We start from the raw sequence: 27,263 nt of genomic DNA on the forward strand, positions 1-27,263 counted from the left end.
AATATGTAAGTCAGGATTGTAAGGTCAAGATAACCATTAATTTAGAAAAGCATTGCAAGAGGATTTGTCATAAGTTGTACAGCTTATTCAAAGCCTTTTTTCCTGAATCTAGCATTTGCATACAAATACACAAAACATTTACTAATTACTACATACATGTAGTATCAATTTTAAATGACCCTCTCCAATAGATGTTCAAAACGCCATGCTCCCCGATATTTTTTCCATTTCCGTCATGAACAGGTAGACTACATTAATATCCGACGACAATGTATGCCATTACCCCTTCTATTAGTATGGCATGATAATTACTTGTCTTGGACTGACAAACTAGTAAAAATGTTGAATGTACGTAAAGTTAAATGTTAATTCCCGGGGATGGTTTGAAAGCACTGCAACGATTGATGGCCATGATCAGACTATCACCGTTCTCAGAAACCTTACGTATCACACGCCTCTGACGTTCCGTAACCATGGTAACTAATCCAAGATGTAATAATTCATTGCTTAGACCTTCATGGTCTGCCAAATAAACGCACTTACTTGTAGGTGGATATATTCGATTTTAAGTTTATACTGTACCATATTATGTTACAAGGGATATAATTTATTTGTTACTTTTTAAGCTTCTTTTATAGTTATTTCATTTGTATATAAACCTCTTATACATGTTATATTATACAGTTAAAACACAAAACTTAATTATGTATTTGTTTTTAATTGTTTTACACCTGAGAAGGGGAGTAACTCTTGCATAACTTCCAAACAAAATACACGAACACGTCTTGGTTTGACTTTCGGCCATTTTGAATTTCGGTCGACAGGCGGCCATTTTGAATTTGGGGTCACAGAATGATGTGAAACCCGAACATCGCAGATATTGTCAAACACCAAAAACAGCGAATTGGTTCTGTCCACGCCAACACAGGGACCTGGGAGCTGGTTAAAGTCTTTGTGTGTTTGGGCCTATTTCTGGTGTGAATAATGTCGAGATCAACTTGCGTTTGTATTTTTATTATCTTTATTATTATTTTGGATTTAAATCAACTTGTAAAGGTCTTTTTTAAAGTGAAAAGTGTGACTGAAGAATAGAAAATACCGATGTATTCCATTAAATGCTAAAATGTGAAATTTAAGGATTGAAGAATGAACTATGTGTAAATTTGGAAAGCTCCATACCTAGTCGGTTTTCCAACGTATTGTTGATAGAACTTCTTATTCTCAGATGTTGTCAATTTGATGTTATCTTTATTTATGTTATAACAATTGTGAAGCAAGTTGTATCAACTTATATTAATCACACTTGTTGGTCCAGGAGAAGCGCGCGAGGGGTCTTACTGTGGGAGGAAACCGGAGTACCCAGGGATAACCCACGTGGTCGGGCAGGTGACCCAATACCTTTCCGCATCCTATCGGGGAATCGAACCCCGTCCACTAAGGTCAAAGGAATGTATGACAGTTTGATCAAGGTCATGTCAGAAGAGAGTGGTAGTTGAGAGACGTAAAATGTATTAAACAAAAAAACAGAGTTTCTTTTAATTTTGTTAACAATACTGCGTGGTGTCTTAACGTAGATTCACTGGAACTCATCTTCGCTAGCCAAGACTTCTGATTACGTTTCACTCCACGAGTGAAACGTAATCAGAAGCCTTGGCTAGTGAAGATGACTGGAACTATATATATATATATATATGATCTTAATAACGGCTGCCGTAGTTACCAGCGTTGCAACACATCCGGACTTTTATATTTTCTTCGTAAGGTATTTCAACGATTTGCTTGATGTACATATATGCACTGAAAGGTGATTTTATTACGTTTACGGTGCCACCAAGTCTTTGACGTGGTATATTAATTCTTTTGTACAAGTCTTTGACGTGGTATATTAATTATTTTGTACAAGTCTTTGACGTGGTATATTAATTCTTTTGTACAAGTCTTTGACGTGGTATATTCTTTTGTACAAGTCCTTAATGTGGTATAGTCTTTAGCACACATCTTTGATGTGGAATATTCTTTGTAGAGACTCCAGGTTACATGGCCAGCGCTTTACTTATATCAGAGACCTATATACTATATAGTATATAGTTCTCTGCTTATATTAACCGGCTGAGCTATCGCGATTACGTTATTTTAAAATCAGTCTAATCAATTTGGATATTTATATTTAAATATAAATTAAATTAGATATAGAGATTATTTGAATACAGATAGATTAATAACAGAGGTAAAAAAAACTCAGTTTATCCAGAAACATATATATCCTAATACATGTTTCTGGTTTATTAATTAAGATCTCTAATCAAATAGATATATTTTTTTTTTTACATTTGAATACATATATCTATATTTCAAATAGAGATACCTATATTTCCTGAATAGTTAAAGATATATCTATTTTGAAACACAGCTAAATCTATGTATATCTTTAAACATAGATCTATCTATACTTTAAATAAAGTTATTTGTATTTTCTACTTAAATAACTGAATGCATTTGAACTATAGATACCTCAATTTTAAACACAGCAAAACATATATTTTTAACCTTTAAATATTTAGAATAACAGATCTCTCTATTTCTATCATATTTACACCCATAGCTTAGACCTATATACATTGTATCTTTTTTTTTAAATAGAAATAGTCATGCGAAGCCGAAGGTACTAAATATACTGTACATGTCTCCTTCGAAGTACAGATATCGCTTATTATCTAAATATATCTAAATTAAATTAAACCCAACCAGAGAATGCTGACATCGCACTTGTAGAAACTATAAATGTTCTATTATTTACATAAAACAAATTATTCTTGCTAGCAGTAATCGGCGAATAATTCAATGAACTTCTTTTTGTGATGTCTTCTCCGGTCTTGAGAGATACAGGCCTACATGTGTAATTAGTACGACGTCAAACATCCAATCAAATCCCTCGTTACAAAATCTACAAAGCAATATGGCATCCAAGTAGCTAGCAATGTCATGCTTACGATATTAGTATACTAGACAGATGGACGACAGAGCAGACGTGTTAGGTTTTTCTCCTCAACAGGAGAAAATTTACAACAACTTCCTTCCCTACGCTGACAAGATCGATGAAGAATCAAATGAAGCCTTCGTGGAAATAAAAAGCAATTTGTCGAAAGCTGTCGCTCTGCGAGATGTCAAAACTGGTGCCAATCACTGGGTTGGGATGCTGTCGAGGTATTTATTTGATCGTTGAGTGATTATGCATTTTTTCAATAGAGTGTCTAATGCTTTACTCAGTGAAATTTTGTTTTCCACGGTTATCTTTTTTTCTTCCTTGATTTTTAAATCAAATTTTGAATTTTGTATCGCACGGACTGATGAAAGTCGAGAGTTACGGCCTATGCTAAACCATCAATTGGTGTGTGTCCGATTGTTTTCGATATGTAACAAAAGGCATTTAGGCTTTGGCATGTTATCATACATATCACAATTATGTACAATATTATATTGTTAAAAGGTTTAACGCTAACACTAACAAAAATTTGCAGCGTTCTACAGCCTTTCATCTGATAAAAACAGTTAATTTATAATGGCAGTATGGAATGGGATATTTGATGATATACCATAAATCAGTTTATTATAATGAATTCTAAAAACTAAATCCAAAATCTTAATAAGTGCAGTAGCCATATTGATGAAAAAGCATAATTGATGTTGGAACTGGAAGTTCTCATCTATTTATAGATCGATGACATCAGAAAGATAAGAGGAGGCAATGTTATACAGTCACTGTGATCAGCAGATCATGATCATGTTTCCAACAGAAACTTCTGGCAATGTGTCTGATGACATATGTTTTGAATTTCTTTTGATGCATGTGTTCTTTTTATGTATACACAGAATAGGTTACAACCACTTGTCTGTCAATGCACCCATTGTTATACTGTTGGACTGGGACGACTATTGTTATACTATGGGTCTGGGAGTGGGACGTCAATTGTTATACTGTGGGACACCCATTGTTATACTGTGGGACACTCATTGTTATACTGTGGGTCTGGGAGTGGGACGTCAATTGTTATACTGTGGGACACCCATTGTTATACTGTGGGTCTGGGAGTGGGACGTCAATTGTTATACTGTGGGACACCCATTGTTATACTGTGGGACACTCATTGTTATACTGTGGGACACCCATTGTTATAATGTGGGACACCCATTGTTATACTGTGGGACACATTTATACTGTGGGACATTCATTGTTATACTGTGGGATGCCCATTGTTATACTGTGGGACACTCATTGTTATACTGTGGGACGTCCATTGTTATACTGTGGGACACTCATTGTTATACTGTGGGACACCCATTGTTATACTGTGGGACACTCATTGTTATACTGTGGGACATCCATTGTTATATTGTGGGACACTCATTGTTATACTGTGGGATGCCCATTGTTATACTGTGGGAGGCTCATTGTTATACTGTGGGAGGCTCATTGTTATACTGTGGGACACCCATTGTTATACTGTGGGACACCCATTGTTATAATGTGGGACGCCAATTGTTATAATGTGGGACACCCATTGTTATACTGTGGGACACTCATTTATATACTGTGGGACACCCATTGTTATACTATGGGATGCCCATTGTTATACTGTGGGACGCCCATTGTTATACTGTGGGACACTCATTGTTATACTAATGGATGGCCATTGTTATACTGTGGGACACCCATTGTTATACTGTGGGGCTCCATTGTTATACTATTGGACGTCCATTGTTATACTGTGGGCCGCCCATTGTTATACTGTGGGACGCCCATTGTTATACTGTGGGACACCCATTGTAATACTGTGGGATGCCCATTGTTATACTGTGGGCCGCCCATTGTTATACTGTGGGACGCCCTTTGTTATACTGTGGGCCGCCCACTGTTATACTGTGGGCCGCCCATTGTTATACTGTGGGACGCTCATTGTTATAATGTGGGACTCTCATTGTAATACTGTGGGCCGCCCATTGTTATACTGTGGGCCGCCAATTGTTATACTGTGGGACGCCCATTGTTATACTGTGGGACGCCCATTGTTATACTGTGGGACGCCCATTGTTATACTGTGGGATGCCCATTGTTATACTGTGGGACGCCCATTGTTATACTGTGGGTCGCCCATTGTTATACTGTGGGACACTCATTGTTTTACTGTGGGACGCCCATTGTTATACTGTGGGACACTCATTGTTATACTGTGGGACGTCCAATTATATACTGTGGGGCGCCCATTGTTATACTGTGGGACGCTCATTGTTATACTGTGGGACACATTGTTATACTGTGGGACGTCCATTGTTATACTGTGGGATGCCCATTGTTATACTGTGGGACACCCATTATTATACCATGGGATGCCCATTGTTATACTGTGAGACGCCCATTGTTATACTGTGGGACACTCATTGTTTTACTGTGGGACGCCCATTGTTATACTGTGGGATGCCCATTGTTATACTGTGGGACGCCCATTGTTATACTGTGGGACACTCATTGTTATACTGTGGGACGTCCAATTATATACTGTGGGGCGCCCATTGTTATACTGTGGGACGCTCATTGTTATACTGTGGGACACATTGTTATACTGTGGGACGTCCATTGTTATACTGTGGGATGCCCATTGTTATACTGTGGGACACCCATTATTATACCATGGGATGCCCATTGTTATACTGTGAGACGCCCATTGTTATACCTTGGATGCCCATTGTTATAATGTGGGACGCCATTTGTTATACTGTTGGCAGACGAGGCAAGTATTTATGAAATAAAACATTAAAACAATATCAAGCTCAAACAAAAAACAATATCAAGCTCAAACAAAAAACACAAAACAAACATGGATTTACTTAAATTTGACAACTGTTTTTTGTTTAAAGCTATATAATTTTTTTCAGTAAAGTGCAATTGAAAGCAATCATTTAACTGATATACTGTAGCTATATATAGGCCTAGCTATATTTTATGTAGGCCTTACAAATAATGCACAACAGTATAACACAATAATACATAGAAGTATGTTATTGAACAACTGACTGGGACATAGATGACTCACTCAAAGGAAATCCTCAATATAGCAGGATGGTGTGCACTTGTCTGGCCTCAGAAATAATGGCATGCAACTGGATTTGAATGTAATATAGTTCAAGATGTCAGAATTTAAAAAAAAGAGAGGCATTGACATACATAGTGTTCATACACTATACATGTGTACTATTCCCACTGCTAGCAGAGAGGTAAAACTCTATGTAGGGATATGAGTGAATATTTAAAGCTTTTTACCGAGAATTGTTGAATGAATATTGCATAAAGAAAGACACGACATAATGAATAAAAAAGATTATTGGACCTATTAAAACAAACATTGAAGTTGGCTAATATGCTTTCGTTGAGAGGCTGCTTTAGAAAGCACAATACAGTGATAAAAAGATTTTATTACCAGTGGTAAGAATTCTAGCCTGCTGCCAAAATGAAAATCTAAATTTTATGGATTATTATTTGTATCAATGTTCTTATTTATTTTCCCTTTCTTTATCAGGTATATCCGACTCTATGGGCTGAAGTTTACCAAGGAAGATCACATAGCATTAATCAAACTTATGTATGAGTTGATTCTCATACCAGACCTGGAGCTTTCATTCATTCAGATGTTTGCCAATCAATTAATTAGTTTATTGAAGTAAGTATACATGATTGTAATATTCAGTTAGAGTCTGTTTTTATTGAAGGAAGTAGAATTGAAAATGCACAGATATATATTTGACTTTGCCTTACTTTTCGTAAAATTTTGAAGGTGAAAATTCTCTTCACGAAAATAAGTTCCAAATCTCTTTTTACGTCAACAATATTTCTAAATGTTTCTCCAAATTTTCTGGTGAAATAATTTAAAAGGTCATTTTATTTTGACCTACGAATTTCAGGAAGAGGAAACTACTGTCAAGAGAAGACCTGTGTTTGCCCTGGCGCCCACTGTACCAGCTTGTTGAAGCTGTTGCATATTCTCCGTATGAACCTCATGGCTTACAGTTGTTTCCTCCGTAAGTAATGACATAAATCACAGTTCAAATTGGTAATTTATTTGACTTTGATATTTAAATATATTACACCATATAAAAAAAGTTTTTTTACAGCCATTTAATGCCAATTTCATCTTAAATTGTGATCTAAAATTACATATACCAAATGATTTTCATTGTTTTTTTTGCATTAATTTATTTGTAGTTATGTTTACACTAATTCATGTATTGATTAAAAGAAATCTTAATTACAAGTATTTTTAAATCACCAAGATGATTAATGTTGAAGTACCAGTCATGAATACATGTTCTACTGATATATCAGGAGGAAGATTTTATTTAGTTACATTGTGTTGGTTATCATAGTAAAAAAGAACAACAATGAAAATGTCTGCTCTGTTTTATTTTTCTTTGCAGCAATGTAGAAAATGTGCTGAAGAACCTGATCAAATACTGTCGACAGTAAGTGGAGAATTACATCATAACATGCTTAGATTACATTATTGTGTATAGCAGTATGTATATGTAATATACTAAAAACGGGAAGAATCAATTATTTTGTACAACATATGATGATTTTACTGCTGAAATGAATCCTAATAAAAATGTAGCATACATGAACTTCATTCTACATTAAATGGTTTTTCAAACCTTAGCTTCTATTGTATCAACCTGCTGTGGACTTTAAACCCTAAAAACAAAAACAGAACTTAAAAAAATCCCTGTTACATGATTGGAATAAGGGTAACTTAAATTCTAAGATATTTATTTAAACTTGACAAGTTGAAAGCTTATTTTTTTGTGTTTCAGTTATTTCCCATTGGAGGCAACAAAGGAAATGCTTGAAGAATGGCGGCCATTAATGTGTCCCTTTGATGTTACCAATATCAAAGCTATCCACTACTTTGAGTACTTCCTCCCCACCAACCTCCCGCCTCATCAGCAGGAACATGGCTGGAAGTACGTATCAGCAAACTTTAGAGAAGTTTCATAGAGAAAAATATTCAGTTTATGGAAACTGAGTGGATTTTGCCTGGTTTACACAGTTTCTGTATTATAATACATACTGTTAATCTGGTTTAGACAGGATTCTCTCGTGAAATTATATTTGTGTGGAGTCGCTGAACATAATATATGTAATTGTTTTTATTGCTGTATGAACTGATTATATTCCTGTTTCAGACTGTGGTTCACAGAGTTTATGGATATATGGCATTCATTCCAGAACAACCCTAAATGGGAATCTGTGAGTATATCATACATGATAGCTATATTGGGAATCAGTCCTTTGTTATAAAATTCTAATGTATATATATATGAAGTATAACTTAAGAAACACTTATAAGTAAAGCATAAGCACTTATATCTGAAATCTTCAGATACTTTACATCTTAGCCCTGGATGCAGGGTACATGTAATATGAAGGTTTGTTTACCCGAAGGTATCAAGATGTTTTATTTCCCTGGTTCATGCGCCTCAGGGAAACATAATCTTTTATTTCTCGGCCATGTGATGCGTTTCAGCTAATCACAGCCACTGTTATAAACATGAAGTATAATGATAACATTTATGAGTATTGTTTATCAGTATAAATCATTTATATCCAGGGACTAGTGAACCTGTTTTCTCGTCTCGCAAACGACAACATCGGGTACATTGACTGGAGTCCTTATGCTGGCCAGGTAAGTCCTTCATCATCAACAGATCTGGTTCTCATTAGATTAATAGCATTGTTTGTGGAATTTAGAGTAGATCATGATCATATATCCTGTTTTAAAAATGCAACTTTGAAATTCTTTTTGGGATGTCAAATGAGCTCTGAATACACTGCCCACTTCCTTCTGTTTATGTTTACTATGTATTTAATGTAGTACCGCACTGGGCTGTTGATCAAATGGCCGCTAGTTTGTCTCCCATCATGTACACTTTAAGCAACATACATGTATTTGTCTGTTGTGTTCAAGTTGACTCGGCTGTAAATGAGAACTTGGCATGGCAGTGTTGGAAAGTTTGTGTACAAGTTGTTAGTGCAAAATCACAGCTCTGGCTGTACACTCACCTGGTTCACAGCTCCAGACTTTGCTCACCTCCTAGCCAAATGCCCAATAATTATTGATGAAAATAATTTGTGAACCATATTGAGACAGTGTTTATGTTTATGTACAAGTAACATAATCGTTTATCTATACAATTTCAGCTTTTCAACCGTTTTCTCAGAAGTTTCAATTTACCAGTTGGAACACGTTTACAGAAAGTTGGCCGATCTAATAATACCTATGATGTGTTTTCATCAGTCCAGTGGATTATAGCCATGCTGGTAAGTTAGACAGACAGGTTTGTCAAATCTCTATTAACGTGGGCCAATCTAATAATAACAACAACATGTTTTCATCAGTCTGTGGATTATAGCCATGCTGAGTGATGAGTTATACACACAGACTTGTCAGATTTTTTCTAAAATCGTTAATAACCAACATTTCAAAACATTAGTAATTTCTCGGATATTATTTTTTATTTTCGAAAAGAGATGAAAAGGCCAGTATTTTGTTTCCTTATTTCAAATGAAAATATATAAGAAGATGTGAGTTGATAAAATACAACGCAAATACAAGAAATAATATTGCTTGGCAAATTTTCCGAAATGCACATATGAGAAAAAAATTCATTGATACATTTCACTCAGTTGGTCCAAAGGGTCAACTTTTCCTTATGTCTGTCAACTTTTCCTTAAATCGCTACTAGTCATCAAGTACTGAACAGATTTTGACCTTTGAACATCTTTGGGGGAAGGGAAACAAATTTTGCTTAAATGGTGACTCTGGTTACCCTGTGGTTAGAGATGAGGGGCCCAATGGGGAAATAGAAGGAAGACTACCCTTGGGCTGGAGGTGAGGGGGGCCTAATGGGGAAATAGAAGGAAGGCTACCCTGGGGCTGGAGGTGTTGGGCCCAATTAATAGAGGTAAGGCTACCCTGGGGCTGGAAGTGTGGGGCCCAATGAATAGAGATAAGGCTACAGTACCCTAGGGCTGGAGATGAGGGGCCCAATAGGGAAAAATAGAGGTAAATCTGATTCGGATAAAGGATTAAAAGATCATATATCATTTTTTGCATATTCATTATAAAAACTGTCAATCAATTCTTCTTTCCATTTTATCTACACAGGGAGGTAACTCTGGTGTGCAAGATTATTTAGACAAGATCTTCAAAACTCTACAGACATTTTACCATCCTTCCAATCTAGGGAAGTGGAATGTAAGTGGTAACCATGGTGATGGATCTATTACAGTCCATGATCAGGCAATTTGTTAATGATGTTTGTTTCCATTACACCATATACTCAAATTTAAAAAAAAGTCTACCCATGTAGTTCTTGAAACAATTCATTTCTACATTTGAAATCCATACTGTGTTACATGTATTAAGTTGGTACCTGATAGATAAAATTTCAGAGAGGAACACAAAAGAATTCTTTAATGTCTCCAGTCTGATATTAAATATTTACATATAGATCTGTATGTATGCATGAAGATGTTTATTCTCAAGTCTTATTATTGTATGGTGATATTGTGAATTTTTTAGATGAATAAAGATGATCATTAATCAAATATATATAGTTCAAGATACTTGTGTAATTAGTTCCTTAAGGATTAAACTGTATTTTCAATTTACATTGTTTAGTTCATGTGTAACAACTTAAATGTCGTGTGATATAGATATATTTGTATAAATATGTGTATATGTTCTGTTTTTTATTACAGGTAAAACTTAGTGGACTGCTAATGACATTCCCTCGTCTCTTTGTAAAGAGGATACACAGGTGGGTAGGGGAGGTGCGGGAGACAGTGGGGGTGGGGGAGGGGACAGTGGAGGTGGGGGAGGGGACAGTGGGGAGTGGGAGGGGAGAGTGGAGGAGTGGGAGGGAGTGGGGGTGGGAGGGGACAATGGGGGAGTGGGAGGGGACAGTGGAGGAGAGGGAGGGGACAGTGGGGGAGGGAGTGGGGAGAGGGAGGGGACAGTGGATGAGTGGGAGGGAACAGTGGGTGTAGGGGAGGGGACAGTGGGGGAATGGGAGGGGAAAGTGGGGGAGGGAACAGTGGGGGAGTGAACAGGGGGGGGAGGGCAGTGGGTGAGTGGGAGGGGACAGTGGGGGAAGGGGAGGGGGCAGTGGGTGAGTGGGAGGGGACAGTAGGGAGGGGACTGGGGGTAGGGGAGGAAACAGTGGGGAGTGGGAGGGGACAGTGGGTGAGTGGGAGGGAACAGTGGGGGTAGGGGAGGCGACAGTGGAAAGGGGAGAGTTAGTAAGCGGGAGGGGACAGTGGGGGTAGGGGAGGGAACAGTGGGGAGTGGGAGGGGACAATGGAGAGGGTACAGTGAGGGGGGGGGGGGGGGGGGAGAACAAGAGAACAAGGAATGGGGATTGGGCTGGGGGTGGAGAGAACAGTGTTCTGTTGTACATAATAAATTGCCTGAAAATATTGTAAATTAAAAGCTTTACATGTAATGATTGGAATTCACTGTATAATTTTACAGAGAGAGATATCAAAAGCCAACCTGGGAAAACCAGGTGCCTGACTCCCACAAAATGTCTGAAGAAGACATCACCAGATTTGTGGAGAGTATGAAACCAGTTGTCTTTGTCTCCATGTTCAGCAAATACGGCAGTCATGATTCTGCTATCGCTCTCCGACATCTGTCCAACATGAGACCAGAGATCATCATTCCAACCTTGTTAGAAAAGTAAGGGTCTTTTTTGTCTATTTGGCAGCAAAGAACTGACCATATTTATCATAGATAAGCTCCTACCCACAAATAAGCCCTTACCCACAAGTAAGCTCCTACCCACAAATAAGCCCCTAACCACAAATAAGCCCTTACCCACAAGTAAGCTCCTACCCACAAATAAGCTCCTACCCACAAATAAGCCCTTACCCACAAGTAAGCTTCTATCCATAAAAAGCCTCTACCCATAAATAATCCCCTACTTGCAAAAAGCCCCTATCCACAAGTTAGTCCATGCTCACAAGTCCCTTTCTTCATTTTTGCAGAATCGTAGATTTTGAAATAGTGAGCTAAAAGTGGTTCAGAAATAAGCCATCCACATTCTTTAATAATTAAATAACTTATAAGCTTAAGGAGAGGATTATTTGAGAATGAATACTGTATGAAAGTGATTTAACTTTCATTTCTTAGATATTTCTGAGCTCAGCAATTAGTGTTCAACAGTTACTGTATGTAACTTGACCTAAAAATATGTTGATTGAGCATTATATAAACAGCATATCAGACACAAGGAGCAACCTGCTGTAATATCCATAATGTAAGTGTCTGTTTCCTGGTATGAGTAAAGATAAGCTAGGCATCTATACTGTTTGAAATTCTGTAACTGTCTGTGTATAGACATTTATTTAGTATTATCTTGGTGATAGTATTCATTGTGAAAAAAAAAGAAATATAAAAAACAAAAACAAAAAACAAGAAAGAATCATAATGAGAAAATTTGAAAAATTGAAGAAGAAAAGTATTACTGTATACGACAATGGTATGGAAAGAGTTAAATGAAATTTTCAATGAAAGAACCAGGATTTTGTTGAATTTAAACTTATCACACAAGGAATGCATCAAACGAATTGTATGCACGGTACCTATCTTGATAGAGAGACATCTCTGATGCTATTGCCCTGTGTTACAGGATGTACCCTGCCATGGAGAATTTGATCGAGCCCCACCGCCTCATCGCCTGCATGACCTGTATAGTGGCCGTGGCACGCCCCATGCTACATAATAGAAAGTGGTACCCCGAGGGTCGCTCCCACCTCCTACCACTTCTCAATCTCTCTCTCCCGGGGATCGACCCCAACGACTTCAAAAAGTGTCTGGTGAGCTATGTATAATACAGCATCATAGTGTCATTCCAGTTTATAATGTTGGATGTTCTTCTATAGATGTTTCATCGTTCTTTGAATAACTGAAATTATTTCATCTTTATCTCAGATTTGAAAATTAAAATAAGTAATATATCCCTTGCTATCACTTGAAAAAAGAAAGTCTTTAAAAAAAAATGTCTACAAAATCTTACTCTTTGGTTATACTGTAAGCCATGATATGTACAGTAAATTTGTAAACGTTTTGATAGGTAAATAGAACTAAGTTTATTATCATATTTACACATGATACAAACCAACTTTTGTTCTATTGGTACCGATTTCCTTTTTGATCTAGATCACTTTCCAGATGATTTCCACATTTGTGACTCTAGTCCCGATTGTTGACTGTTCAGAAGCTGTGTTTGTCAAGGAGGATCTCACAGAGGTAGATGAAACTTATTTTTCACATCTCTAGATTCAAAGGGTGTCTCAGTTACCTTTGACACTGATGTAGGTAGTCTGTGGTCAATAATTCTCTAACCTTTTACAAAGGTAAGAAAAGATGTGGGGTCATCTGCCCAGCAGTGTGGATTTCTCTTGCACTTTCATCCCACATGAAGACCTTCTGTATACTTCCATTCTGCCAAAAAGAGTGATTAATTATATTCAAAATATTCAAAGAGCTGCAAGAGTTATTTCCTTTCTTAATAAGTAATTAAGGTATTAATCTTTAAAGTCACCTCCGAAATCAGTATGTTAATCATAATTCATTAAATAAGTATAGCAGGTGTGGCACATCTACTCCATGAAAATCACGAACTCACTTTCAGGTGTGTGAGTGTGTGTACTTCTGACCATAGCACTGTAGACAACACAACATCAAATTACAATCTTCCATCTACTGCAAACACAACCAATTTAGTATCTCCTCGAAAAATCTACATTTGAGCAAACCTACACTGAGTGGCTGCCAACAAAAAAAATGAGCCAAGGCACAAAAATGGCAGTAGGACTGCCATACCACAAAGATTGAGAAATGCTTGGTGTGTCATTCATTTGGCATCATCTTTTCCGTTTGAATAACTTCCCAATAACCAACAGGCCCATTGAAATTAATGACTTATTATACACTTGTCAGTTATCATGTTATTGGTAAAAAAAATCACTAAATTTATATTTTTGTCAGACCTTGAACAAAAAGGTCTAATAAAACACTACATAAAATTAATATAAAACTGATGGGTGCCTGATTCCATCACAACGTTATTAGTCATCTACCAGTGAAACTGTGGGAGGACCATATGTTCCCTGTCCATTGGGTCAGTCTGTCCACTCGGTTTCAGTCCGTCCACTCAGTTTTCTGCACTTTTCTCAGCCATGCTTCAAGGTTTGTTAGTGAAAGTTGGTATGTGACTTCAGTATGAATAGCTACAGGTTTTTAGGGTTTTGGGTCAAGGTCACTGTTACTTTTTTTAGCGGGGCCGGTAGGTGACATGTATTGCTTTAGCAAAACCAGTATGCCTGTTTAATCTCAAATGAAATCAGAAAGCCAAATGGTGGTGCCTCCCAACCATCTCACTGAGATTCAAAGAAGCAGATTGAAAAATGAGAAAGTTGTTTGTAATATCATTTAGATGAGAAGTTTTGCCATGATTGTTGCAATCAAATGAGTCCAGGTGGGCAACAATACAAGGAGACTCCACCTCTAAATAATCCAGGGGTGATAAACCAGGCAAACAAATAAATAATCCAGGGGTGATAAACCAGGCAAACAAATAAATAATCCAGGGGTGATTAAACCAGGCAAACAAATAAATAATCAAGGGGTGATAAACCAGGCAAACAAATAAATAATCCAGGGGTGATAAACCAGGCAAACAAATAAATAATCAAGGGGTGATAAACCAGGCAAACAAATAAATAATCCAGGGGTGATAAACCAGGCAAACAAATAGATAATCCAGGGGTGATAAACCAGGCAAACAAATAAATAATCCAGGGGTGATAAACCAGGCAAACAAATAAATAATCCAGGGGTGATAAACCAGGCAAACAAATAGATAATCCAGGGGTGATTAAACCAGGCAAACGAATAAATAATCCAGGGATGATCGACCCGGCCAACAAATAAATAATCCAGGGGTGTTAAACCCAGCAAACAAATAAATCCATATACCTGATGACTAAACCATTGTTATGATAATAATATAAAAATTATGTTTTATTTTCAGGAAGAAAAAGAACTCTGCTCAGCAACTGCACAGTTTGAAGATTTTGTCCTCCAATTCTTTGACAGGTAAATAAAAACATATTAAAACAAGACATTCTTCCTATTATGACATGTAAAACATATAAACTTGTTTTGAAAAAAGCATGAAGTGTTTCTCAACTGACAAATACCCATCACAAACAACTCACATTTGTATATGTGCATTCTCACTCTACAGAGTTGTGTCCATTTGATAAATTAACTTAAGCATATGTCACATTAATTTATGAAATTCTTTATTGGTTTGAATCTTCTGAGATTGTTTTGTTGTACAGAACAGTGTGGAAATGAGCATAAAAATTAAGGCCCTTTACTCTGTCATCTTCGTTTATACAGAGTTATGACCCTTATTCTTTCACCTTTCTTTATATGGAGCTATAGCTTATACTCTGTTATTTTCCTTTTGATACACCTGTTTGACTGGATTATAATACTATCGCTTTGTCTGACCAGCCAGTGTAAACTTTTGTTTGTCTGGCAATCTCCTCCTGCTACATATTTTGGACTGATCTCTAACTAGGTATACATTATGATCATGGTATGAAGTTGTGTCCCCCTGAATTTTGATTCAACTGTTTCAAAAGTTGTTGACCTTTGTTTATTTCAGTAGTCTTTTGTCTGGAGATCTGATCCTTCATTTTCTAACCAATTTCTTTAAAACTTGGTAGGCTTCATAATCATGTTGTTGTGTTTCATGGGAAAGAATTTCTTTGAAACTTAGAATGCATTAGGGTCATGATATAGAGTTATGTTTCCCACAAGAAATTCTGATTTTTCTAGAAATTACTACTGTCAGTTTCTGATGTTGAAGACTTGAGTACTTGTTTTCCTCAAACGCTTAGAAAATAAAATACATGCATTGACTTTGTTGTGAAAAGTGAGATTTATAGCATGACTACTCTTTAGATGATGTAATTCTTATTTCAATACATTGTGAAAGAAAGTATACAACACTATATAGCATTTGACGGGCCTATATAATTCAACCCTGCGGTACCCTTGTTATGGGTCTATGTCCCTCTACTCTGTCATCTTCCTTTATACAGAGTTATGGCCCTTTATGTTTTTGCAACAATTATAATTGGGTGAATGTGTAGGATTGGGAATTTTCTGTGTTCCACGTACAAATGTATTAGGTGTAAATGATGGTAGCAGATTTTATCAGGAGTACTAAATCAATACAGTGTTTTCCTCAGACTTGTTTAACAGTGACAAATGGATTAGGATTTTATATGATCATGATTTGACGGTAACATCAAAACTTTGAAGAGTTACCGAGATTCACAGTAAATCTGAATCAACCATGATGTGCAGTGAAAATACAGGAAGATAAATATTTTCTGATCATTGTTTGTTTTGAGATTTTGTGATGTAGGATTATAAATTTTAAAGTGATACTAATCATCCCGAAAGGATATCCAGTGTATTGATATAATTTTATGTTTAGGGTGTTCACACTGATTGAAAACAGTGCCCAGGAGCATGTCCACAGTGACGTAACACGCCTCAATCTGGAGCAGAGTATGCTGGAGGTTGGCCTAGCATCTACAGCTGTGTCGGTCCTACAACAGTGTTCTACCCCTATATTCAAGGTTAGTTCCTATGTCTTGGTTTATCCTAAATACATTTCTATCCTGTCTCTTTTAAGTGTCAAAGACTTTATTATCAGATTCTGTTGTACTTTGTGTGTATTTTGATTTATTGGGTGAAATTTGATTGGCTTGATTTCAGGAAAACCTGTCAATAAAGGTCACTCAAAATAGCAGATATAAGTGGTCTTTATACACAGATGACCTATATTTAGAGGTTTATATGAAGTAAAACCTTTCTATAAGGGTCACTCAAGGTAGCTGACATAAGTGATCTTTATCCACAGGTGGCTTTTATATACAGGTTAATATGAAGTAAAACCTGTCTATAAAGGTCACCAAAGGGAGCAGACATAAGTGGTCTTCATACACAGGTGGCCTCTATATAGAGGTTTATATGAAGTATAACCTGTCTATAAAGGCAACTCAAGGGAGCAGACATAAATGGTCTTTATACACAGGTGGCCTCTATATAGAAGTTCAGTTGTTTTGAATTGTAATCAGAGCCAAGACGCCTTTATAGACACTATATATTGTAATATTATCTCATTTTTACAGTCGGCCTTGGACAGAATCCACCGATTTGTGATGGGCAGCGTGTATGAGAGTCGAGTAGGAGGCAGATTTGCGGGCAATCTGTGCCGGGCTGTAGCCAAGGTACTCAAGGATTTCTTTTCTGTATTTAATGATGAACGTAGGATAATAATTATGACAGAATTTAAAGAAATCAATAAAACATTTCAACCTACAATCTTGTAAAGAGTATATGGTCCAATGTACATGTTTTGTGGTCTTTTGTCACCAGGTGAGCAATACAGGCCCTCTGGGCCTCTTGTAAAGAGTATATTGTCCAATGTACGTGTTTTGTGGTCTTTTGTCACCAGGTGAGCAATACAGGCCCTCTGGGCCTCTTGTAAAAAGTTTATTGTCCAATGTACATGTTTTGTGGTCTTTTGTCACCAGGTGAATCCTGAACTGACACTGGAAAAGTTCCTTTCACAATTGTGCTCAAATGTAAAGAATCTGCTGGAAAATCGTAAGTAAACTGTTTGTTCTCTCTTCAAAAGATTTGTCAATGTAGATAGGTAAATAATGATTAATTGTTTAGATTGATCTTGGAAAGTAAAAAAAGGCTTTAGGCAATATCTCCTTTATCAATGACTAGCGAAGATCATACTGTATACATGTGCATATCATCGCCAAATAGTCTCTGGCATGTCAACTGTAATCTCTGTTTGACTTTTATCTCAAGAACCCAACTTGTAGTCTAGATCAACGTCTTGTGTACTACAATATAATATGAAAATCATGCTGACAAATTTAATATACCAGGAAGATTTATTTTTTTATTCTGTTTTACAGATGAGGATCTCAAAAATGAGGAACAGTTGGATGATAGTTTCTTGTGGAACTTAACCATGCTACCCCAGGTATGTTGTGTATTGTGATACACACTAGGTATGTTGTATCTTGACAGTTAAACAGGAATAAAAATCTTTTCTAGATTTTAAGGTGACTTTTAAAAGAATGCTTTAGTTTACCTGGAATAAATCAAAGTGGAATATGAAAGAACTATAAAATTCATTGAAATAAATTTTCAAAATTAAAAATCCGCCAGTTGATCAGGGCTGGTGAAAAAAACAAAAACACAAAGTGAAAAAGGAGTATTGAGTAAATGAAATATTAATGTTGTGTGTTTGATTTTCCACAGCTGGTGCGCTGTGATGGGGCAGCTCTCTTGCCTTACAAAGCTGAGCTACTAGAGATCATTCAGATGACCCTTCACCTGAAATGTATTCAGGGCTACGAGCTGGCTGGCCAGTTACTTCGCTATCTGCTGAGGGCCCTCACTCTCATCTACCCACTGGACTACAAAAGTGTGCCGGGATCCCTCGACAAACCGTTCACAGAATGGCTCGCTATCAATGTTGGTATCATATGTGCATTAAATCATTTTAATATATTTTGAGAGGAATAGTTCAGTTTAAATGAATTTGGGTAAAAATTGATGTATATCAAAATAAAAATAATTTTTATCGTTCAGGAGATCCTGTGGTACCTAACTCATCATTGATGTGTATGTTTGATAAATCAAATTAAATCATCAGTTCTTGTTGATATCTCAGTGTGGAACCCTTTTGGAGGTAAATGTACATGTCTATGTTAAAATGTAGCATACATCTTTAAAGCAAACATTATTTACTTGCTCTCTAATATTCGACACATGTTTATACTTCTCCAAAATCAATCAGCTGTGTGCATTACTTGTCTACAGGAGTGGGCCATGCCTGGAGACCTCAAAGACTTACAGATGAAATGGCATGTACCTAACCAAGAAGAAATGGAATTTGCCACCGAGATTCTCAAGACCATTCTCGGACCAGAGCTGGAAGCCATCAAGACAGTGTCAACAGAAAATCAAATGAACAGGTAACATGCTCAAAGGTTTTTGATATATTTTGTTTGGAAAACCAGAAAACCAAAATTGTATGTAGTTCAACAACTTTCTGGATATTTCATCTTTTCTTTTCTTTTTTTTTTTTTGTGCAAAAAAAAAATGATTGAAAAATTTGATATGTTGTCCTGAAAGATCACCTTCTTTAAAGATTTATTATTTCAGTTGTTAAAAATTTCCATTTTACAATGAAATTAACACAATCACGTTACAATTTTGCTTGTAGGGAGGAGTTGCTTAGAAGACTGAATGTTATACTCGAGTGTTTACTAGGCGCTGGCTGTGTTCTTCCTATGTGGGAGGATGCTGTCGTAAATATGTAAGTGTTCAAATGTTGATGTGAAGTAAATAAATAATTTACAAACAAAGAACTAACCATTTCTTTTATGACAAAAGGAATGAATTTTGCATATTAATGAGTTGAAAGATTTTAATGTCGAAAAAATAAATTATGCATTTGTAGAGTGAAAAGCTGTGTCTCCTTGCGGCGTCAGCACTGTCAGTCTACAGGACAACATTCCTGTAAGTATTTAGAGAAAAATCATTTTAGAATAATATTTTTTCTTATGTTATGATCATCTGGCCCAAGGATCATAATGATCTATTGCCATTGTGTTTCATCTTTCGTGTGCCATGTGCCAAAACTTTTTACATTCAAATCGCAAATCCTCATTAACGCCATAGTGTATTTCAACCAAATATGGTTTTGAAACATTTTTGGTGGAGGGCAATCAAATTTATATATGTGAGGCTGGTTCAAACTCAGGGTACAGGGGCTTGGGCCTGAAATGGGAACTTGGCTGAAAGTTTCCTTTAACACTACTCCTCCTTTCTGCTTTAATGGATTACAACCAAATTTGATCTGATATATCACAGGAGGAGGGCAGTCATAATCAATATAAATGAGGTTGGTTTTACCCCTTGGGATGGATGGGCATGCCCCTGTTGTACGTCTTTGTCTGACGACGATTTAGGACCTTCGATCCCTTGTTTTAATCGAGTGTTACATGTTTACATGTATAAGTTTTTGTCTGGATGTTTTTATATGACTGACTTTCACTTTTCAGGTATAACACTGAATGGTCGAAATGTACGGGAAACTGTAGTGGATGCTGTCCGTCCGCTCCTGTGTAAGTAAAACACCTCTGATTAATGAGTTAACTCATACTAAAAAAGGGAGATAAGTTCTCTATTGGAAGCTCCTCTCCATCCACTGTGGTCCATATTTTAGGAAGGGTAAAAGAGTAATATGAAAAATAATCAAATTATAATTACCGATCTTTATAACCAAGCAAGCTAAAAACTTTTTTATTTTCTCAATCTTGTAAGATTTTTCTCCTTATATTTTGTACAGCTCATATGCTGGCCACATGTGAGGACGACACCAAGGGACTGTTCAAGTTGGTACAGGTAGGTACATAGCAGTGACTGTTATGGGCAGCGGTCTCTGTACACAGGTGGTCTCTCAACACAGGTGACATAATAAAACAGGTGGTCTCTTAACACAGGTAGTCTCTTTACACAGGTGAACACATAATACAGTTAGTCACAGCTCTCCTTATATGGTGGTTTCTTGGGTTCAACTTAAAAATGCATTTAATTTATTTCAGTATTTTGCACTCATAACAAAATTGTTTCTGATTTTGATAATTAGATATTTTCTGTATCAATTTGTGAAATTGTTTCTGATTTTGATAATTAGATATTTTCTGTATCAATATGTTAATATATTCTGTCTAGTGTAATATCAGGCATTAGAGATGTTGATAAAATCTGCAGTGTGTGAATTATTATTTTCTTTCAGATATATGAAACTGTGATGTTCTTCAATGGAACCCAGAAAAATGACTTTGATAAACGATGGAAGAGTTTCCACTCTGTGAAGCAAGCTTTAGATGATCAGGTAGCATTCATGTTTATGGTTAAAATAGAATAGAAATTTAAGTAGAGGAAGGGGCCAATTTACTAGAATCATCTCAGCAAACTTTAAAGAAAAAACTGGAAAGGGAAATTTGTTTTTGAAAATAAAATAGCAATATTTTCCAGTAGAAAAAAGTTGGTTAGCTGCCTTTTGAGCTCAATAACTACTTTTCACATTTAAGTTTCAGTAAGGATAGATGTTTGTAACTTCTTTCCAGTTGTTATTTATAAGTTTCAGTAAGGATAACTGTTTGTTACAGATGAGGACTAAAAAGCGACATCTACGAGCCATACTTGTAGACCGAGTACAACTACAGCAGGAGGTAGGTCATACATGTTTTATTCTCACAGATTATAAAACCTCATTCTGTCTGTCTGTTAAAATAAAATATAATATTATAGATAAACACATATAACTCATATCATATATGTTTAGTATTTATATTCGAAATAGAATACTTAGAAAAGACTACATCTTTGTATGTTAAACGATGATAAGTCTGGGCAGTATTTGTTGAATCTCTGTTACAGCTTCGTATGTTGAACGGCTGTAGACGGCTTTTCACTGAGCGACACAAGACCATGCTGCTGGATCTCCTGGGCTTGTCTGTTAGCCGGTATAGTGATGTATGTATACCTGGTGTCTAGAACCTTGTTTACTTTAGCACAATTGTTAGATATAAAAATTATATGAGGTGTTATCTCGCTTGATTTTACAAGATATTATCTGACTAAATTGTACGAGATATTATCTGACTAAATTGTACGAGGTATTTTCTCATTAAATTGTACGAGGTATTATCTCACTTAATTGTATGAGGTATTATCTCATTGAATTGTACGAGGAATTTTCTCATTGAATTGTACGAGGAATTTTCTCATTAAATTGTACGAGGTATTTTCTCACTAAATTGTACGAGGTATTATCTGACTAAATTGTACGAGGTATTTTCTCATTAAATTGTATGAGGTATTACCTCACTTAATTGTACGAGGTATTATCTCACTTAAATTGTACGAGGAATTATCTCACTAAATTGTACGAGGTATTATCTCATTGAATTGTACGAGGAATTATCTCATTAAATTGTACGAGGAATTTTCTCATTAAATTGTACGAGGTATTTTCTCATTAAATTGTATGAGGTATTATCTGACTAAATTGTACGAGGTATTTATCACACTAAATTGTATGAGGTATTACCTCACTAAATTGTAAAAGGTATTACCTCACTAAATTGTACGAGGTATTATCTTACTAAATTGTACGAGGTATTACCTCACTAAATTGTACGAGGTATTATCTTACTAAATTGTTTGAGGTATTATCTCACTAAATTGTACGAGGTATTACCTCACTAAATTGTACGAGGTATTTACCTGACTAAATTGTACGAGGTATTATCTCACTAAATTGTACGAGGTATTACCTCACTAAATTGTACGAGGAATTTACCTCACTTAATTGTACGAGGTATTTTCTCATTAAATTGTACGAGGTATTATCTTACTATATTGTACGAGGTATTACCTCACTAAATTGTACGAGGTATTATCTTACTAAATTGTACGAGGTATTACCTCACTAAATTGTACGAGGTATTATCTCACTAAATTGTACGAGGTATTATCACACTAAATTGTACGAGGTATTACCTCACTAAATTGTAAAAGGTATTACCTCACTAAATTGTACGAGGTATTATCTCACTAAATTGTACGAGGTATTACCTCACTAAATTGTACGAGGTATTATCTCACTAAATTGTACGAGGTATTATCTTACTAAATTGTACGAGGTATTACCTCACTAAATTGTACGATGTATTATCACACTAAATTGTACGGGGTATTATTACCTCACTAAATTGTACGAGGTATTACCTCACTAAATTGTACGAGGTATTACCTCACTAAATTGTACGATGTATTATCTTACTAAATTGTACGAGGTATTACCTCACTAAATTGTACGAGGTATTATCTTACTAAATTGTACAAGGTATTATCTTACTAAATTGTACGAGGTATTATCTCACTAAATTGTACGAGGTATTCAATTTTATTCTGTAATAGTTGTTGTTATAGGTCAATGCATGGTTTTCACAGATATATTTATATTCATGGTCAAGAGAATGCTGGTATTCTTTAACAGTGATGACTTACAGTTTTTGGAATGTATCAACAGCAGAAATAGAAAGTCAGTTATGAAATTGACATTATTTTTGTTCTACTGTGACATGATGCCAACTAAACAATTGCTAGAATAAAATATAACTAGTTAGTGTCTCATATTCTCTAACGATCACCAAACAAAAATCCTGATCATACCACACCCTATTGTACCGATAGAAACTTGAGCAAATAAATGTTTTATGTTTATTAATAAAATGCCATTTCAGGAGATATTTTAAAGTAAAAAATAAAAGAATTTCAAAACTACATCTCTTTGAGATAAATTAAAAACACTGATATTAATAATTGAAAACTCTGGACTACTACTGAAATAACAGTATGATATCTGTTTGATTTCAGGTGAGGAAGACGGCCCAAGGTGTGTTGTTCCTCGGCTTTCATAACCTCCATTATTCCTACCGCTGTGTCGTGCCAGTGATAGTCAAGAACCTGAGGGATAAAAACATCCCGGAGCATGTGTTTAAGGTAAGTCATCTATTTACTACATTTACCCGAAATCGTCGGTTTCTATTCAGTTTAGTAGCCAAAAAGACTTAAACATCACACTTTTATTTATAACCAACTTTATTGTTTAATTATATGACTTGGTAAACTATTCAGCCTGGAGGAACACCAGTCCTTCATTTATGAACTTCTAACTTTTGATTTTAATTGTAGGCCTATGGTTTGGTAAACTATTCTGTCTGTAGGAACTTTGGTCCATCATTTATAAACATAAGTGCCTCACGATTTTATGGCTGGGTAAACTAGAATATTCCCTGTTGAACAATTAAAGTCAGCACCTCACAAACGCCAGTTAGAACTTTACACAAAGGATCCTTATTAAAACAAAAACTGATCAATATGTAGTATTTTGTATCTTAACAATTTTGTTTTAGGGAACACTGTATACTCTACTTGGCTCTGGTAAGAAGAACATCGCTACCAAGTGTAACTGGACTGTATTGGGAGAAGTGTGGCCGGCCATTACACAGGCTCAACACTCGGAGAAACCTTCCATCCTCAAGGTCGTCGATGAGATCATCAACAAGGTCGTCAAGAACATGGAGAGTGTCTCTATGGTAGTCAAAGTGAGTCTTAAGACAGAGGATACTAAACAATGTTCAGAAACACTCCCCTTAATACATTGTTTAGAAACATTCCCCTTAATACATTGTTTAGAAACATTCCCCTTAATACATTGTTAGAAACATTCCCCTTAATACGTTGTTCAGAAACATTCCCCTTAATACATTGTTTAGAAACATTCCCCTAAATACATTGTTTAGAAACATTCCCCTTAATACATTGTTAGAAACATTCCCCTTAATACGTTGTTCATAAACATTCCCCTTAATACATTGTTTAGAAACATTCCCCTTAATACATTGTTAGAAACATTCAATCCCCTTAATACGTTGTTCAGAAACATTCCCCTTAATGCATTGTTTAGAAACATTCCCCTAAATACATTGTTTAGAAACATTCCCCTAAATACATTGTTCATTCCCCTAAATACGTTGTTCAGAAACATCCCCCTAAAGTTAAGCTCTTTGTATAAAAGCAATATCCTTAATAGTTCTGGGGTAACAATCAATTTGTTTTCCTCATGCGATGATAGTGAAGTGATTGTTACCCTTGGGATATCAAAGATGGTAGCCTCCATTGTTACTGGAGGTTTTTCCAGTATAAGATATTGATGTTAGTATAATGAGTGATTCCTGTGTATTGTAGACGAGGCCCTCGGTAATAGCAGCAGCACAAGCCTTTCTGGACACAGGTAAACGACACAGTTCCTTCCCTGTCCTCACGAGCGAGGATTTAGAGGCCGCCAGAGTCCGGGAGGAGGAGACCAGTAACAAAGACAAAGCGTGTGTATTTAATGTCTCTGTATAAATCTGTACTCAGATGAAATCATCGGCCAATTTTTACTTGTGATGTTCTGTTACATTAAATGATCATTCTTTAAATGTTATGAATAAAAATGTAGCTTAATTCATAGAAAAATGTTGACTCCTAGTGAAGGCATTGTTAGAGTACTGTCAAAAAGTGTGTGATCAACCTTTGATTATGTTATTTGAAATCAATGAAACCATGTGATAGGTCTCTCCTGTATGATGTTTAGAGGGGTAGCCACCAGCTACTACAAGGAAATTTGGCCTCAAATCCTGTAAGCAAGCAAAGAAAAACTACCTGTGATTGTATTGTCTCATCTGTGACAAAATATTCTGAAAACAAGACTAGTCGCTGTGGACTAGTCGCTGTGGTACTTTTGTGGTGGCCATGGAAGATGCTTTAACATTCCTCACTTAAAGTTTTGTGGTTGGATACATTGCTCAAATTTTCTGTTTACCGAAAATGACAAAAGAACCACTGATCAATGAGCTAATTGGGGGATTAGCATGGATACCTTGTTTTTGTGAACTGGTGGTTAGCCTTTATTTTGACAAATCATATTGTTGTATCTGATTTAACTGGATTTTATTCTTACAGACTGTACCTCAAGCTGGTAGCAGACCTTGTCGATCTTGTAGAAAATGGAAACTTGTAAGTCTGTCATAATGTATAATTATAATGATAATGCCTGTGATCATTTGTATAGCACAGTATCAAATTTGTAAAGTTAATGTGCTTCATGTAATATGATAATACATTGTATTCCAAGTGTTATACAATGTACAGAACATATATAACCTATGTTGACTAGGGCAGGTAGATGATAATGTGTCACTTAAATGCCTGTTTGGTTTGTTTCCTGAAGGATGTGGAAATTCTCTCAGATTGGCATGGAGCTGACATGTCTATTACTGCGACACGATATCCTAACGCCGGCGTGTGCTATCCGACTATACAGCAGAGGCATGGTTCATGACTCTCTCTATGTTAGAAAGGTAATGTCATTTACACAAGCTTGGATTTAATTAAAAATAATGACTTTTACTAAAAAAAAAAAAAAAAAGTTTTTTTTATTGGACTTTGTTAGTTTTTGACAAAACTCTTAAAATGAAGAAAAATGAAAGGAAATACTCATTTTATAGATTTTGTTAGTTTTTGACAAAACTCTTAAAATGAAGAAAAATGAAAGGAAATACTCATTTTATAGATTTCTCTGTCTTTTATTATCTGTCAAGGTAGAATACTTTCCTAAAGGTTTATAGGTCATTATTGGAGCCGAGTAAGACTCGAGGATCAATATTATTTAACTTAAATTATTTTGATAGTAATATTAAAGAGATGGAAAAAAATTAGAATTTGTTTGAATATTTGTGTTATTTAAGTGCGCTCATTCGACAGAATGCTTAAAAAAATGAAAAGCTTCAGAAGATCGACTAAGTATTGTAATGTTGCACCTGTGTTTTATCAGTGTTCACTTTTTATAGTGTTGTAAATGTAATGATGGCCCGTTTGTATAACACACAGCTGTCACTTAGCTCCATTTCTGCAGTCCTGAAACAGCAGAAAAGAAGGCACAAGACGCGAGTATTTGATCCGTTCAAAGTGTCGGGTACATCAGCGCCGCCTGATGGTGACCTTCGGCCAGGAGACAGGAAGGATAACTTGTGGATCTGTTACGATAATGACAAACTACCTCTGACGAAAGAACAGTGGGACAACTGCACATTTGTGGAGAAAACACACTGGGGCTACTACAACTGGCCGAAGTAATTTATTCGGAGACATATAATGTTATCTTTATCTGTCCATATATCTGTCAGCAATTCTGTCATTTAAGCTTTTTGTATGGTGATATTTTGCATGGAATTTTTTGTTGTCCAACATCAATGCTGTGCAATCCCAATGGTATTTTTTTATCTCAGATTTTGGCATTTAGACTTTTCAGTTAGATATCTTATTCCAGACTTTTCTTGTATTTATACCCCCGCAACGAAGTTAGGAGGGGTATACTGGAATCAGGTTGTCCGTCCATCCGTCTGTAGA

At 36.0% G+C, this 27,263-nt stretch overlaps 1 protein-coding gene across 1 annotated transcript in view; it reads left to right on the forward strand.

The window, feature by feature from the left end:
- The first annotated feature begins 2,963 nt into the window (after positions 1-2,963).
- LOC117324615 (proteasome activator complex subunit 4A-like) overlaps positions 2,964-27,263 on the forward strand; it is a 52,117-nt gene continuing 27,817 nt past the window's right edge. Inside the window, exons 1-33 of the mRNA XM_033880536.1 lie at positions 2,964-3,204; positions 6,573-6,713; positions 6,955-7,071; positions 7,468-7,512; positions 7,861-8,010; positions 8,233-8,296; positions 8,658-8,732; positions 9,248-9,367; positions 10,215-10,304; positions 10,811-10,869; positions 11,583-11,789; positions 12,742-12,928; positions 13,272-13,361; positions 15,148-15,212; positions 16,633-16,777; positions 17,333-17,431; positions 17,738-17,810; positions 18,137-18,204; positions 18,486-18,701; positions 19,050-19,204; positions 19,456-19,548; positions 19,693-19,751; positions 20,297-20,359; positions 20,584-20,639; positions 21,034-21,132; positions 21,410-21,472; positions 21,681-21,776; positions 23,685-23,810; positions 24,224-24,415; positions 25,059-25,195; positions 25,818-25,871; positions 26,086-26,215; positions 26,745-26,986. Coding sequence (XP_033736427.1) covers positions 3,011-3,204; positions 6,573-6,713; positions 6,955-7,071; positions 7,468-7,512; positions 7,861-8,010; positions 8,233-8,296; positions 8,658-8,732; positions 9,248-9,367; positions 10,215-10,304; positions 10,811-10,869; positions 11,583-11,789; positions 12,742-12,928; positions 13,272-13,361; positions 15,148-15,212; positions 16,633-16,777; positions 17,333-17,431; positions 17,738-17,810; positions 18,137-18,204; positions 18,486-18,701; positions 19,050-19,204; positions 19,456-19,548; positions 19,693-19,751; positions 20,297-20,359; positions 20,584-20,639; positions 21,034-21,132; positions 21,410-21,472; positions 21,681-21,776; positions 23,685-23,810; positions 24,224-24,415; positions 25,059-25,195; positions 25,818-25,871; positions 26,086-26,215; positions 26,745-26,986 — 3,770 coding nt within the window. The 5' untranslated portion in view covers positions 2,964-3,010. The remainder of the gene's footprint in view (positions 3,205-6,572; positions 6,714-6,954; positions 7,072-7,467; positions 7,513-7,860; positions 8,011-8,232; positions 8,297-8,657; positions 8,733-9,247; positions 9,368-10,214; positions 10,305-10,810; positions 10,870-11,582; positions 11,790-12,741; positions 12,929-13,271; positions 13,362-15,147; positions 15,213-16,632; positions 16,778-17,332; positions 17,432-17,737; positions 17,811-18,136; positions 18,205-18,485; positions 18,702-19,049; positions 19,205-19,455; positions 19,549-19,692; positions 19,752-20,296; positions 20,360-20,583; positions 20,640-21,033; positions 21,133-21,409; positions 21,473-21,680; positions 21,777-23,684; positions 23,811-24,223; positions 24,416-25,058; positions 25,196-25,817; positions 25,872-26,085; positions 26,216-26,744; positions 26,987-27,263) is intronic.

The sequence above is a fragment of the Pecten maximus genome, chromosome 3 (genome assembly GCF_902652985.1).
Source record: "Pecten maximus chromosome 3, xPecMax1.1, whole genome shotgun sequence".
In the NCBI taxonomy this organism is placed as follows: domain Eukaryota; kingdom Metazoa; phylum Mollusca; class Bivalvia; order Pectinida; family Pectinidae; genus Pecten; species Pecten maximus.